Source organism: Gavialis gangeticus, unplaced genomic scaffold, assembly GCF_001723915.1.
Source record: "Gavialis gangeticus isolate Ggan-Ray unplaced genomic scaffold, GavGan_comp1, whole genome shotgun sequence".
NCBI classification, from domain to species: Eukaryota; Metazoa; Chordata; order Crocodylia; family Gavialidae; genus Gavialis; species Gavialis gangeticus.
Genome location: NW_017728992.1, coordinates 192,887,417 through 192,903,553, shown reverse-complemented (window position 1 = coordinate 192,903,553; position 16,137 = coordinate 192,887,417). Strand labels below are relative to the sequence as shown.

Sequence of the window (16,137 nt, the reverse complement as noted above, 5' to 3'; positions counted from 1 at the left end):
GGTGACCACCAGGATCTGGGGGAACGTTTGTTCACCAGAGCACCCCAAAGGATGACGAGGTCGAACAGTCATAAACTACTGCGAGGCTGTTTCAGGCTGGACATAAGGAAGAACTTCTTTACTGTCCGAGCCCCCAAGGTCTGGAACAGCCTGCCATCGGAGGTGGTTCAAGCACCTACACTGAACACCTTCAAGAACAAACTGGCTGCTTATCTTGCTGGGATCCTATGACCCCAGTTGACTTCCTGCCCTGTGGGCGGGGGGCTGGACTCAATGATCTTCTGAGGTCCCTTCCAGCCCAAATGTCTATGCATCTATGACTGCAGAGCCGGTGGCCATTATTTTTGAAAACTTGTGACAATTCAGAGAGGTCCCAGATGACTGGAAAAGGGCAAACATACTGCCCATCTTTAAGAAAGGGAAGAAGGAAGATCCAAGGAACTACAGAAATGTCAGCCTCACCTGAGGCCCAGGAAAAATCATGGAGTAGGTCTTCAAGGAATCCATTTCTAAGCATGTGCAGGACGAAAAAGTGATCAGCAACAGTCAGCATGGATTTACCAAAGGCAAATCATACCTGACCAACCTGACTTCCTTCTAGGATGAGATAACCGGCTCTGTGGATGTTGGAAGAGTAGTGGATGTGTTACACCTTGTTAGCAAGAGTTTTGATACGGTCTCCCACAACATTCTTGCAAGCAAGGTACAGAAGTACATCTGGGATAAATGGACTGTAAGGTGGATAGAAAACTGGCTGGAACATCAGGCTCAGAGGGGAGTAATCAATGGCTCGATGTCTAGGTGGCAGCTGGTATCAATCTGAATGTCTCAGAGGTTGGTCCTAAGACCAGTTTTGTTCAATATCTTCATCAATGACCTGGAAGATGGGATGGAGTGCACCCTCAGTATGCTGACACTAAGCTGGGTGGAGTTGTAGATATGCTGGAGGGTAAGGCTAGGATTCAGAGAGACTTTGAGAAGTTGGAGGATTAGACCAAAGGAAATCTCATGAGGACAAGTGCAAAATCCTGCACGTAGGATGAAACTATCCCATACACAGGCTGGGGACCAGCTGGCAGGGCAGCAGCTCTGCAGAAAAGGACCTGGCGACTAGTGGACAAGAAGCTGAATATGAGCCAACAGAGTGCCCTTGTTGCTATGAAAATTAACAGCATACTGGGCTGCATTAATAGGAGCACTACCACAAGATTAAAGGAAGTGATTCTTCTCCTCTATACAGCACTGGTGAGGGCAGATCTGGAGTACTGTGACTAGTTTTGGGTCCCCCACTATAGAAAGGATGTAGACAGACTAGAAAGAGTCCAGCAGAGGGCAAGGAAAATGATTAGGGGGCTGAGGCACGTGACTTCTGAGAGGCTAGGGGAACTGGGTGCGGATAGGAGAAGACTGAGTGGGGGGGACTGTGGAATCTCCATCCTTGAAGGTTTTTAAGGCCTGACTAGACTAAGTTTTGGCTGGGATTAAATAACTGGAGATACTCCAGCTCTGAACAGAGGGTTGGACTAAATGAACTCCTGAGGTTGCTTTCCAACCCTAATTTTCTACGATTATCAGATCAGCTTTGCTCTGTGGCTGTACGGGACAGAACTAGGAACAATGAGCTCAAGTTACAGCAGGGCAAATTTAGATTGGAGATTAGGAGGAACTTTCTCACTCTGACAGTGGTCAAGCATTGGAACATACTTCCTAGAGAGAGACCGTTTAATCTCCACCCTTGGAAACTTTCAAATGCAAGTTAGACAGACATTTCACTGGGATGGTTTAGTCTAGAATGATCCTGCTTTGAGAAGGGGCTAGATTAGATGACCTCATGATACCCTCTTTCCTCAGGACAGCCCATATCCTAGTGGTCATAACCAGGACACTTAAGTCCAAAGTCTCTGCTCCAAACTGCCAGTTCAGTGACTTGAACCCGTGTTTCCCACATCCCACGCGAGTGGCCTAGCCACTGGACTGAGAGCTATTCTTGGTTAATGGTTTCTCTTGGGCTTTGATCGAAAATTGCACCCTGTTCCTAAGAAGCCTTCCCAGAACCAGTTTCATTGAAACCCATTTGATTCTGTGGCAAGTACACAATAATGCCAATGTGCCAAACCCAGGAACACATTTAATTAAATTCCCAACTACTTCTATTCCTTATTTTTTTGTAAACTGGGTCACTTATTTACACATTATAGATTTAGTTACTCAGCTCCATAAATCAAATCTGTAAATTTTGTCCTAGTTTCACTATTCTCTTTACAAGGATGAACTGGTTAGATACATCTCCAATATCAGTTTTTAGAAGATTTAGAATAGTTCTTTCCAACCACAAACAGTTCTTTTTCAAAAGAAATACAGTAAATAACAGTACCATGAGGTTACTTGTATTACCTACTGATTTCCAGATCATGTGTGTTCCAATTCTAATTTCAAGATCAACAGACCCAGCCCAGAATCTAAAGTTTAAGGTATGTTATTTCTGGTGCATACAAAAACACTTAAAAGTCTAATTCTAAAGGGTAAACTCTGCCCTATGTTACACAGTGCATCTAGAGGTTGTAGCAAAGCAAAATATTTAACCCATTACAATTTACTTACCTCATAATTTTGTTGATGCACAACTAAGAACAGAATCCAAATCACTTGCCTATATTGTTGTACCTTCAAAACTGCTAACATGGCTTGCAAGATCCCATTTTATCAAGTAATTAAGCAGGCATGATTCCAAATAGATGTAGGAAAGTGAACTGCAAGGTGATATTGTTTACATACAACAGTCATTTTTCAGACTAGAATGTCACTTGTTGGGAACTAATTTTTCAATAAAAAATATACACCTCTTGAAAAATCTAAAGATCCACAAATTAACAATTTGAAGAAATTAAAAAAATATATCAATATTAGGAAACTAAAAGTTACCATTCAGAACCACATCTAGGAAGGAGACAAAAGAACTCAACCATAACAAACATAATGCATGACTCAAAACAGATTAAACACTACTGAAAATTTGGGTCCGATTATGGGGCTGTATACCTTTGCTAAAATCAATAGTAAAGATAAAGTATTAACAATTTTTGTATGAAAGCAATGTATTCATACCTGGTGGGTTTCTGCAGATGTAACAGATGTACTGCTCTGGGATGCTGTCTTCGAACAATCCCATACAGATACTGTGTTGCCAGCACAAGCATTCTTCACACTATCATCCAAAACCAAGATAATTCATAATGTGTCAATCAGTTCTATTTCTTGTTTCTATAAAATGCAAGGAATAGCACCTTTTCTTTAACAACTGGCTTAAATTAGGGCAGTGTTCCCTGACCTGTGGGCCACTGATCACACTGGGCCCCATGTGCCTTTATAAAAGTTTTCCATTAAATATTGGAGGACATGAGTTTGTGGTAGAAAGAGGTCAGGTGATCCAAATAGCTTTGGATCCATGAGATAGGGTATCATATTCATGCAATTTAAATACGATGTAGCAAAATCAACCCCAAAATAGCTAATCTTTAGTTTTGAAAGCGACTGCCCTGTCCTAAATTCCAGTCTGGTGAACAATTTACATGCCCAGCAATTTAACAGATAAATACTTAGCATTTAAGCTTAACAATGGTATTGGAACATGGTAAAGGAGAAAGATCAAGTAAGGTATGGCAACATAAGAATGAAAAGAAAAATACATACTTTTAAAAAGCACCTCTACTATGCTCTAGAAAAACTTAGTTTTAATACTAAGCCATAGTAAGGCTAAATGAAAAAGAAAATAAAGCAAGAAATTGTTGAAATAAAGATGACACGAAGAGAGGAAAACCAAGATGAAAGGGATATAACAGCCTAAGAGACTGGTTAAGCTGCACTGCAACAAGGTACAAGAAGGAAATATGGAATTTAGAAAATCATAACAAATAAAATACAACGTAATAATGGTGCTGGGTTTCTGGTTGTAGCCACGTTGGTCTAAGGACACAAGCAGGCACGGTTCTTTGGGTAGACATGACATCTTTTATTAGGCCAACTGAGTAGTTACAAAAAAGTTCTTAGCAAGCTTTCGGGCCCAATCACCCTTTGTCAGGAAGAGGGAGTCTCTGCTGGTTGACTCCAAGGAATGAGAGAACCTAAAAGTGTGGCAGGATGTCAGTGAAAATGTAAACAGGTAGAGATAAGAGGCAGGCTGTGAAAAAGGGAATAGCTGGAGATCAGGAAAGCAGGAATGGGAGAAGCTAAGTGTGACAGGATGTCTTCCTCCTCTCACCCCTGCTTTAACTTTTTGTTTTCCTACTTCTACCCTTTTATATTTTTACTGACATCCTCCAGCTATTCCCTTTTCACAGACTGCCTCTTTTTCACATTGTATTTTATCTCTGTTGTCTCCCTCTGACCTTCCCCCCCTGCTCACTTCCCCCTCCCTTCCCCACTTTTGTCTTGCTTATCTCTACCCACTTACATTTTCACTGACATCCTGCCATACTTGTAGCTTCTCTCCTTGGAGTCTCAGACCAGCAGACTCCCTATGCCTGATGAAGGGTGACTGCACCCAAAAGCTTGCTAAGAACTTCCTTCCAACTACTCAGTTGGTCTAATAAAAGATATCACACCTACCCAAAGAGCCTTGCCTGCTGATGTAATAATGGGGTACTTCTCAAAGGAAGAGAGCAGTGTAATCAAATTCAGTATGTCATGGTAAAACAGGACAGCTGATAGTATGGAGGCATTCAGCTCAAGGTTGATCATTCAAATCCATCCCAAAATTCAGTCATAATCGCAAACTGCTGAGATCCATACCAACATTATAAATTTAAGAACTGATCAGCTCAAGCTTGTACACCTTCATAACAGCCCTACAGTCACTCTCCTCATTGTCTCCATAGCTACACCTGCTATATTAACTATTTTTGTTCTGACACCTAGCAGTGTAGCAACGTAGCTAGGTGTCTGGAGCACAGGGCCAGCAGTGACTTCCAGTTGCCACCAGGCTGCCAGCACACTCACATGGCTACCAGAAATGTCCATTTTTTTTCACTCCCTGCCCTCCTCATCCCCAGGCTGGCACCTGGGTGCAGTTGTTCCAGTCATCCACTCTAGTTACACCACTATTGACACCCATTTTTGACTATGTAATACATCTAAAATGCTACAGTCAAAACCAATCTCCCTCTTCTGTCTCTAATATCAACTCTTCTTTCAGGGTCTTTCAATGACTTGCCATCCCTTTTAATATTATGATTCAGTCTTATTCTCCCAAGGCCCTACATTACTTAGCTCTTGCCTACTTCTCCAGCTTGGTCTCTTCTTGCACCCCCATCACACATTGCCAATCCAACAATGCCAGCTCGGGAACCAGGTTTGAGTCCTTTTCATTGAATGGTTTTCAATGCTGCCCCCCTTTATGCCTGAAATACTCTCCTAGAATTTATTACCAAACCACCAACCCCTTGCCTCATTCAGAACAACCAAATGAAGTTAGCTGTACTCAACAGACTGTTAACTTCACACAGATCTGTTAGGTTTGTGATCTTTGTTTATGTAATAATCCCTTTCTCAGTTCTTCACTGTTTATGTCTCACTTAAATACTGGATAAGTACACTAAGTCAGCAACTTTAATTAATTATCTGTGGTGAAGTGCTTAACATAGTTTCTAGAGTACTGCAAATAAAATAATCATTAGTAGAAGCCATCTGTTATTTGTCCAATGGATTATCAGCTGCAATTTTTGACAGTGTGGTATGCACAGGACTTGCTACAATCTGCAAAAAATTGTTCAGAAAATGGCAGTTCCTCTTATGTTTCCATTTGCCACATCATAGCAAAACTTAAAAATGTAAACGTTCCCTAAGAATAACTGCAACCGTTTAGGGTACCCCTGGGAAGTAATATGCTGGAGAAACAGTGCCTGTAAGACAAGTCTCTCCATAAAGATATGAGCTACACTATGAAAGTCTGAGAATGTGGGTCTTCATGAAACAAGTCCTGTTTTCCAGAGGCTATACACTCACACTGGGAATATTTGACCTGAATTGAGAGAGAAACCATTCCATGACCTAGAAATGGTCCTCTGGATCAGAGCGGAGGTAGACTAAATCCAGCTTGAGTAAGCACAGCAGTCTCTACAACTGCCACTGCTGTTGTCACGCTTAGAAGTGGAAAGAACGGAAGCAGTATAAAAACTGTGCTGATGTCAACCCAGAGAGGTAGTTCTGCATAGAAAGGACAGGCTATGCAGGAAGCTTTCACTGCTAACATCCATTTCTGACCTTTTCTTTAGATAATGTCAGTCTCCAACAATGTCAGAAGAACACTTAGCTCAGAATTTACAGAAAAGCATGCAGAAAAAGTCTTTTACCTGAATCATAAAGCCATTCTCCTCATCCATTTCACAGATGCATCTAACTATTTCATTGAGGGCATCATCTTCATCCTGAGACTCTTCAAAATTGGTTGAATCGAAGTCCTGATTGTATTCATCGCCACTCAGTAACAAGCTCTCTGTGGAGGAGTCATCCAAGAACTCCACATCTGAGAGGTCTAGAAAAAACAGATGTATATGAAATGGTATGTATACAAAGACAAAATATTTTATAAACATACTACTACATTTTTAGGTGACCTCAGCTGAATATATAGCAATGAAAGGCAGCCACTTCAGAGGTGAAGAGACAGTGTCCAACCAGAGCTCAACACAACACAGAACAGCATAGGGAAGGTGTGCATATGTTTAATTTGGCATGTAGGCATTTGTGTTATTTTAGACAATGCACTATAAAAAGTTATCCAGCAACTGGAATTCATTGAGATGAGCTGTTCAGTCATACACTCTTACAAGTCAAGAGGCTCAGGCTCTGCTCATCCATGTATGAGAATATGTTTGCAGATAACTACTTGAAGGAGAAACTCAGTTTCATATTTTGATACCACAAGCAGAATTGTTTGGCTTGCATTTCTCTTGCTATTCATCTTTTTTTTTTTTTTTAAGAAATGTATCTTTTTAAACCAAGAATTTCATACAGTTCAGCAAACCTACTTTCTCCGCTAAGGTCGACAGACAAAATAGCCCTTGGATACTGGTATGCAATGTTCTTCTCTGTAAACATGCTGCGCAAAGTCAGAGAACTCCCAGAGGAACGGGTGAGTGGGGAGGAGCACCTTTCCAAAAACTCAATAGAACTATCTTCATAATCCGAGTAATCTGCAAAATTAAGGCCCACAATAGTTATTAGAGGTAAGAGTAGTCAGGAAAAAAGTTTATTTGCGAGGGTCACAAAGGCTGCTAATGAACGTTTAGCAAAATTATAACATTGTGTGTAAAAATAAAGGAGGTGGGTTTGCCTCGGATATTAAGTGGATCTGTGGCATATAAACCTGACACTGCCTGAGTTTCTTCCACCTATGTTTACTGAGTAACATGTTAAAAAATGCTGATTTTGAAGTTAAGTATCTGAGAAAGTTAAGGTAGTACATGAAATGTCAACCATGTCTCCTTATGTACGTGTCAAAAGCAAAGCAAGGATGCACCTTAACAACTAACTATGTGTATGTAGTGTAATAAAGCTCTATTTTCTCAGTTCATATGGTATACATCTCAGATATATGTAACATACACCATGAAAAATATCTTTAAGAATACAAAAAAAAATTATATTTTTTTTAATAATCAGAATCCGCCAGTTTGTTGATAGTCTTTCTGTACCTCTCCCCATTTCTACAGATGTTTTCATTGACTGTCTTTTTGCCTCTTTTGCCTCAATATTAGCATATTTACCCAAATCCAAGACAACTTCAAATATAAGTTGACCCCCACTAATGAGATTCTATACAAGGAAAAATTAGGACCTGCCAATAATGAAATGCCCTATGTGGAAAATTATAAACTTTCCCCACTGTGGCAGCGAAAGCACTGGCAAGGCAGCCAGACCTGCACTCCTTGCTCCCCCATGCCTGTGCCTGTCCCCCTGCTGCCGGTCTCCTTTGCCACTTGCTGCCCCCAGTGCGTGACCTCCTCTGCCACATGACTGTGCCTGCCCCCTGCTCTTTCTTCTGCATGAGCCCGTTATTTGTCCCCCTCCTCCCCCCATGCCTGCTCCCTGCCACCTGCCCCTGCTGCTTACCTTCCACAATGACTCTTACTTCAGGGCAGTCAGTGGCGGCCTCCACCCCTGCCCAGGCAGGCAGAAGCAGCAGCAGCGACAACTCTGGTGCAGGCAGGTTGGGACCAGAGGTAGGTGGAGGGCGAGTGTCTGCGTGTATGTGTGGGCACGCAACTCCTACTGTGTGATCTCCCCCACACTCTTTCTGCTGTGCACGTCTTTCCCCACTGCACAAGCTATACTAGCCAAGGGCAGGTGGCAGCTCAGCTCTGAGCCTGGAGACAGGGCTGCCACAGCAGCAGACCCCTGCCCAGGCTGGTACGTGAATCTAAGAGGTTCTTCTTTCCCCATGTTGACTGAAAGGGGGCTGGGAGGCAGAGAAACCTCATCCTGGATTTGAGCAAATATGGTAATTACAGCATTAACACAACCAATGCCAGGAGCAGCTGAGACCCCAGCTCTAAACAAGACTGCTGGGACCCTGAGCTGCAGATACAACAGTCTTGTGAAACTATGAGTGAGGCCATCACGCACAATCAGATTAAAAATCCCTGGACAGTATTAACTAAGATTACAACTGTCCACAATTATGTGTTTCCCTTCTCTTAAATCTCTTCATTGACTACTCACCTTGATACCAACCGTCTAACCCACCTATTTGAATTATTCACTGGTCATACTACTACCCATAAGTACAGTCTTTGCACAGATGCACATATTTATTCTTTTCTCTGAAAGGCTCCCTTTAACAACAGTGCCCACTGTTAACCCTGCAAGTTCTTTCATGGCCCTGATGACTGCGAAACAAGCTTATTTTTCACCTCCTTTCTAAAAACCACCCCCTCCATGACAGCCATGATCTGCAGCGTTATACCACTCACTCTGCCTGTTTCCAAGGACTGTGCACTTAGATTACAGCTTCCATGAGAAATCTTTGTCTATGTATAATTTTACTGAGGTAAAGCAGCCTGCTCATGCAAGTGTTACAAATAATGATGAAATATATTGCGACCCAAAATAATATTTAAATAGATGAGCAATATATGAAGTAGGCTGTTCTTTCGGACAAAAAGTAGCATGCTTCCACATAACTGAAGCAAAAAATCTTCACAGCAGTTTCTTCACATCTAGAATGTCTCAACAACCTTTTTTTTTTTTTTTTATCTCCTTAAAGTTAGCATTTCGAATGCAGCATGCAGGAATGTTAAATGAGTATTCTGTGGTAAATAACGTACTACCCTTCCAATCTTATCAATCGACTCAGAAATACCTGATAAACTGAAGGCACAGTCTGAGGGGAGGTGAGCAGCCAACAGTAGCAAGAAAACAGATTAGGACTATTCAGAAAAGCTGGAAGTGTATACATCCGACCCGGTCCACGGGGCCAGATGCGATGCATGTGAAGGTGCTGAGGGAGACAGCCAATGTGATAGCAAAGCCAGTGGCCATCATCTTTGCAAACTCATGGCAAATGGAAGAGGTCCCAGATGACTGGAAAAAGGCAAATATATTGTCCACCTTTAAGGAAGGGAAGAAGGAGGAGGGAACTACAGACCAGTCAGCCTCACCTCAGGCCCAGGAAAAATCATGGAGCAGATCCTCAAAGACTCCATTTATAAGCAGTTGGAGGAGAAGGTGATTAAAAACAGTCAGCATGGATTCACCAAGGGCAAGTCATGTCTGACCAACCTGATTGCCTTCTATGATGAGATGACTGGCTCTGTGGATGTGGGAAGAGCAGTGGATGTGATATACCTTGGCTTTAGCAAGGCTTTTAATATGGTCTCCTACAACATTTTTTCAAGAAAGCGAAGGAAGTATAGCTAGGATGAATGGACTGTAAGGTGGAAAGAAAACTGGCTGGATCATCAGGCTCAGAGGGTAGTAATCAATAGCTTGATGTCTAACTGGCAGCTGGTATTCTGGAATGCTCCAGGGGTCAGTCCGGGGACTGGTTTTGTTCAATATCTTCATCAATGACCTGGAAGGTGGCACAGAGTGCACCCTCAGCAAGTTTGCAGATGACACCAAGCTGCGGGGGGAGTAGACATACTGGAGTGTAGGGCTTTCAGAGAGACATAGACAAATTGGAGCACTGGACCAAAGGTTCAACAAGGACAAGCACAAAGTCCTGCATTTAGGATAAAACAATCCCACGCACCGGTCCAGGCTGGGGGCTGACTGGCTGGGCAGCAGCTCTGCAGAAAAGGACCTGGGGGTCACAGTGGATAAGAAGCTGAATACAAGCCAGCAGTGTGCCCTTGTTGCTAAGAAGGCTAACAGCGTACTGGGCTGCATTGGTAGGAGTGTTGCCAACAGATCAAGGGAAGTGATTATTCCCCTCCATTTGGCACCAATGATGCCAGATCTGCAGGTGTGTGTCCAGTTTTGGGCCCCCCACTACAGAAGGGATGTAGACAAATTGGAGAGCCTCCAGCAGAGGGTAACAAAAATGGTGAGGGGCTGGGGCACATGGCTTCTGAGGAGAGGCTGAGGGAACTGGGCTTATTTCATATGGAGAAGAGAAGACTGAGGGGGGATTTAATAGCAGCCTTCAACTACCTGAAGTGGTTCCAGAGAGATGGAGCTGGGCTTTTCTCAGCGGTGGCAGATGACAGAACAAGAAGCAATGGGCTTAAGTCGCAGCAAGAGAAGTTTAGTTTAGATAAGGAAAAACAACTCTCTCACATGGAGGGTAGCAAAGCACTGGCACAGGTTACCTGGAGAGGTGCCAGAACCCCATCCTTGGAGGTTTTTAAGACCCCAACTAGACAAAGCCTTGGGTGACATGATATAAATCGGGACTCCCTGTTCCTGCTTTAAGCAGGGGGTTGGGCTAGATGACCTCCTGAGGTCACTTCTAGGCCTAATTTTCTCTGATTCTATATGAGATGGAACAGGGTTTTTGAAGGGACTTTATTCCATACATCAGATGAATATTATGCCATACTGGCTGCATATACAGCACCAGTTGCACACACAGTTCCTGTATATTTTAAAATTTACAAGACCCAATATAAATTAGCCTTAAAACCAAACTACTGATCTTTAAATTTGCATTGGGCTGCTAAGCACTTGTATTCCCAAATCTGTCTTTTCACACGCATCTCATCATTTTTGTCTGGGATTTCTATTGCTGATTTTGTTTAAAGTATGGTTTTTGTTAATACTCTAGCTTTTCTATAAAACTCTTCAGAATTCTTTTTTAAATTATGGAAAAATCCTGGAGGTGGTTTGGGGGATAAGGCTAATTAGGTGGTTATGACGCTCTGCTTCTGGCCTCTTTCCAAAAGCAGCATAAGCAGGGAAGCGATTATACAACTCACTGTGCAATATCTTACCACCTACACGACACACCAGCTAGGTCTACAAGGATTTTTTTTTTTTTTTTATCCAAATGGCAGCACTTCTGGGCACCCACTATTTAATAATATGCCCCTGAATAATTAAAAGAAAAAAAGGCTTCTCCCCCATAACCCAGAAACAACATTACAATTTTCAGATAAGCGTTTTAGTAGCTTCTATCATTATTTAAAATTATCCTAACCTGGTAAATAGCTAAGAAAGTTACACAGACCCTAATTTAAATGCAGGGTTCACTGCAATTTTGGTGGGAAATTTTCACCTTTTGGTATTTGTTTCCCCTAAACAATCACTTTAAGGTTCTGAAGTGTGCCTTGTAGAAAGCTTGGGTCAGAAACTACAATGAAATTAGGAAGTGTTAAGGTTTTAGAACAGCAGTTTTCAACCTATGCTCTGCAGACCCTGGGGATCCACAAACTATGTCTAAGGGGTCCACAAAAGATGACCATGATCAATCAAAAGTATGAGAGTGGCCTCCACTCAAAATTTCCAAAGGGTCCACACCTCCATTTGAAATTTTTTTTTAAAAGGGTCTGCAAATGAAAAAAGGTTGAAAACCACTGTTTTAGAACACTTTGAGTTCTCAATGCTGATATCTCTTTCCTTGTAGCTTTTAACTTATTACTAGGGTTCTCCAGAATTCATGCCAGAACTGAGTGGCATAGCAGCTTCTTTAATCTTGAAATATCTCCTGTGCGCCCCCTGGCAGTGATTGGCAGAGGGGGGCTGTCACTCACTGCTTACCACCTGCACCTGATGGCCAGGAGGCAAAAACCACAGCTGCGATTTCAGGCATGAGCAGCAAGCGGTCGGGCCCCTCACCAACCAGCAGTGGGGACACATGCCAGGGAAACGCCAAAACGAAAGAAGCTGCCGCACCACACGTTTCCAGCACAAATTCCAGAGATCTCTACCTACTATTTCTCCACAGTATCAGGAAGGTTTCCTGAATCACACTGAGTACTTTAATCAGAAATATCATGGCTGTGACATTTACTAAATATGCTATTTGATAGGCAAGGGATGTCAATCTGATAGGAGTGCTAGAAGGTAAAATAAGGCAAGCTTGCATAGTGTTATAGTTTCTAGGGTTGGAAGGGACCTAAACAGATCATCAAATTCAACCCCCTGCCCTGGGCAGGAACGAGTGCTGGTATCATAATACCCCAGCCAGATATCTATCCAACCTCCTCTTGAAGAACCCCAAGATAGAGGACAGCACCACCTCCCTGTGTGGATTATGTACTGTAAAACTATGGTGGGTGCACAGCTGAATGGTAAACCATTCTTAAAGTTTAATCATCAGTGGCTAACTGACAAACAAAAGACATATCAGTGGAGTAATACAAGGGTCCATCCCAAGTCCAGTACTACTCCATGTTTTCATCAGTGACATCGATAAAGGAATAAAGAATTTACTTATTCAATATGCAGATACCACCAAGTTGTAAAGGGTTGCAAGCATGATAGAGGATACTACTAAAATTCAAAGTCACCCTAACAAATTGGAGAAGTGATCTGAATTTGAAAAGTTGCATTTTAGCAAACACAAGTATGATAATACACCTGGATAGGAAAAGCAAACTGTGCAAATATAAAATGGGGAACGACTGAGCAGACAGGAACTCTGCAGAAAATGACCTGACAATCATAAAGTAAATACAAGTCAACAGTGACATTTTGTTATAAAACATCATAATGGGATGTATAAATAGGGCTGTTGTATGTAAAAATCAGTGAAGTAATCCTTCCTTCAAGCTCAAAACTGGTTAGGCCTTGGCTGAAGTAATGTGTCCTGTCTCTCATACCAAATTTTAAGGAAATGTGAACTAACTGGAAACAGTCAAAAGGACAGCAACAAAAATGATCAGCAGTTTAAAAAAGTATGACCTATATTTAGCCTAGAGTGAGAGGAAAGATGATAGTAGCCTTCAAATATGTAAAAGATGAATGTAATAAACAGTTCTCCCTGTCCTATTTTCAGGGAACAGGCAGTAATGGACTTAAGTGGAAGAAAGTAAAGAGATGCAACACTGCAAATGCAGTGGGCTAGGAAATGGATCTCAACTGATATGAACGATGCAAGGCTGTTGGTAACAGTCGTGTTGGTCTAAGGACATAGGCAGGCAAGGTCCTTTGGGTAAATGGGATATATTTTATTAGACCAACTAAATAGTAGGAAAAAAGTTCTTTGCAACCTTTCAGGCACAAACACCCTTCTTCAGGCATTGGGAGACTGTTGTTAACAGCAGAAGTCTCCCAATACCTGAAGATGGGTGTTTGTGCCTGAAAGCATGCAAAGAACTTGATTCCAACTATTTAGTTGGTCTAATAAAAGATAGCACATCTACCCAAAACACCTTGCCTCTCAAGGATGCAAGACTGCACTTATCACAACCAGAGAAAAGGCCACAGAAATAATTGAGATGTGAGATGAGAGTTTTAGCTGCCTGGATACAACCATGTCATACAGGAAAAGAAAAGCAAGATCTAGACACAGAGATTCGTTGGAAAAATAAACGTAGGTTAGCAGCAAGATTCTCAGGAGCACTTGTTTGAAAGCTGAAATGCAGAAGTGGGTAGAAGGAAACTGGAGTGGCAAGCTACATCTTCATTATCATTGGTTTGAAGATGGTAGTTAAAGTTATATGAACAGAGATGCTTGCCCACAAACACAATGTAAAGGGAAACAGAATTTCCCACATGAGAGTGCCTTTGAAATGTGAACGGTAGAGAGCAAAAGCTTCATTCTGATGATAACTAACACTTCAGAACTTGTTTCTGGGTGGTACGAGCATTAATAACTAATTGGTACCACAAAGAGCATAGCTGAGCTTTACTTTGTCCTAATGCCATGCATATTATACTCACCATACTGTTTAGATTTCTTCTTTTTTTTCTTCTTCTTTTTCTGTTTTGATTTATGATCTTTTTCCTTTTTCTCTTTTTTCTCTTTATCCTTTTCCTTCTTTTTACCTGAATTGCAAGCAAACATTTTAAAGTGTTAACATTATTCTAGACTTCTTGCTTTCTTCTAGTTATCTTAAAAAAAAGATTTAAATTTTAAATCAGCTGTTCCAGTCAGTTGCCCAAAGTAGAATGATTCAATTAATTTGTTCAATTCCATGACTACAGCCCTACTGATTAAGTGACTGTCAGATAGCACAGAGGGTCCTCCCATATCTGTGATACCCTGAAGTTAAAACAGGTATTAGTGAGAATCTTTCTATAAGACTGACATAATTCAGTTTCTCTTACTATCAGGAAATCAACTGTATCCCAGATCTTGACAAATATCACTGGATAGCCCTGAGCATCAGACAGACATGACTTCATATGAGCAAAAAGACCCAGTTTTAGTAAAATATAAGTTCTGTCTGTCTGTCGATATCTACTGATATCTAGTACAGATAGACAGATATCAGTACTTGATATCACCTTGTGTGAAAAACAGAATATTCAACTCTAATTATTTTCTAGTGTTTGCAAATGCTTTAAAAAAAGAGGAAAACCCTTGATGGGACTATTCCCTCTCTTAATGGGCTATTCTTCCGATCCCATTTACAAGATTACGTTCTCAAAACAAAGCATAGTCAGTGATCTAGTACGGACCTTTTAACAACAAACAACTGAAATTGCTACAGCCACCATCAGTTCTTACAAAACAGCTTGTTCCTCGTACGAAAGTGTATAGCTTCTGAATACGACTGAAAGAACACCCCTGAATGACTATTTTCTGCATTATTTTGTCTATATTACCATGTGATCTTCACTTTGAAAGAATCAATTTGCCTCTCCTGCTTACTCTCCACACCAACACTAATCAACAGCATGTGACCTCCACAGTTATTTCCAAAGCAAGCAGTTGAGGGGTAAAAAGAGAGAACTTACTTAAAAAAAAAACCCTTTAGGACCTACTAAAGAAATGTTTCTGTGTGTATTTCCCTTACCACAGAATGAGACACACAAATAATACTTCAATAAGATAGTTATGTGTGTTTTTATTCTCTCTTCCTTTTGCAGGTTGCTGATGTAGCGGGTTGTCACTCAATTTTTATTTCCCCAGGACAAACTTGTCCCCACAGGAAACAACATCAATAATCAAATACACAACACAGAGGGAACTCAAAACCTGTGGTCCTTCCCCAGACCTGGAGAGGGCAACCTCCTCAGCACCACAGCCTTCCCTCTCTCCTCAGCAACCCTACCTGGGAGCTTTTAAATTTCCTCTGGGCCAGGCAATCATCCCTGTTAACTGGCCCCATGCCCCTGAGCATGCAAACAATTACTCATTTTACTCATTAACCAATCCCACGCTCATCATGCACACAGTTACTGAGCTATTAAAAGAGACAGGGGTGAACTTGTGTAAAAAGTCTAAGCTTGCAGGTGGAGGAAGAGCGAGCCCCAGTAGATTAATCCCCATCTAACCACTAACCATTCCTGTGATATCTGGACAGTGGAAGACTCAATGGTTCTGAAACTTTTTATACTCAAGGCACCCCAAGGAAAATGCCAGCTTTTAGCTTTTACTTGTTTTTTGACTATGTTTTTTAACTCTTTATTGCAAAGAACTCAGAAAGCCCCACAGCAGGACAGAAATACTTTTAACACCAGGGATTCCTATCCAAAATCTCTGACTGCATCTACACATGGTGTGGACATTTGGTTATGTGAGGACAACTA

General features: G+C 41.6%; 1 protein-coding gene across 9 annotated transcripts in view; it reads right to left on the bottom strand.

Annotated features, from left to right (window-relative positions):
• Positions 1–16,137, bottom strand: part of PHF20L1 (PHD finger protein 20-like 1) — an 89,564-nt gene that overhangs the window by 15,037 nt on the left and 58,390 nt on the right. For all 9 annotated transcript variants that reach the window (XR_002099591.1, XM_019528178.1, XM_019528183.1 and 6 more), the window contains 4 exons: positions 14,323–14,427; positions 7,026–7,190; positions 6,348–6,529; positions 3,106–3,205 (listed from right to left, as the gene is read on the bottom strand). Coding sequence is in view for 8 of the 9 variants with exons in the window: in XM_019528178.1 (XP_019383723.1) it covers positions 3,106–3,205; positions 6,348–6,529; positions 7,026–7,190; positions 14,323–14,427 (552 nt within the window). In the remaining variant the exon portion in view is untranslated. The remainder of the gene's footprint in view (positions 1–3,105; positions 3,206–6,347; positions 6,530–7,025; positions 7,191–14,322; positions 14,428–16,137) is intronic.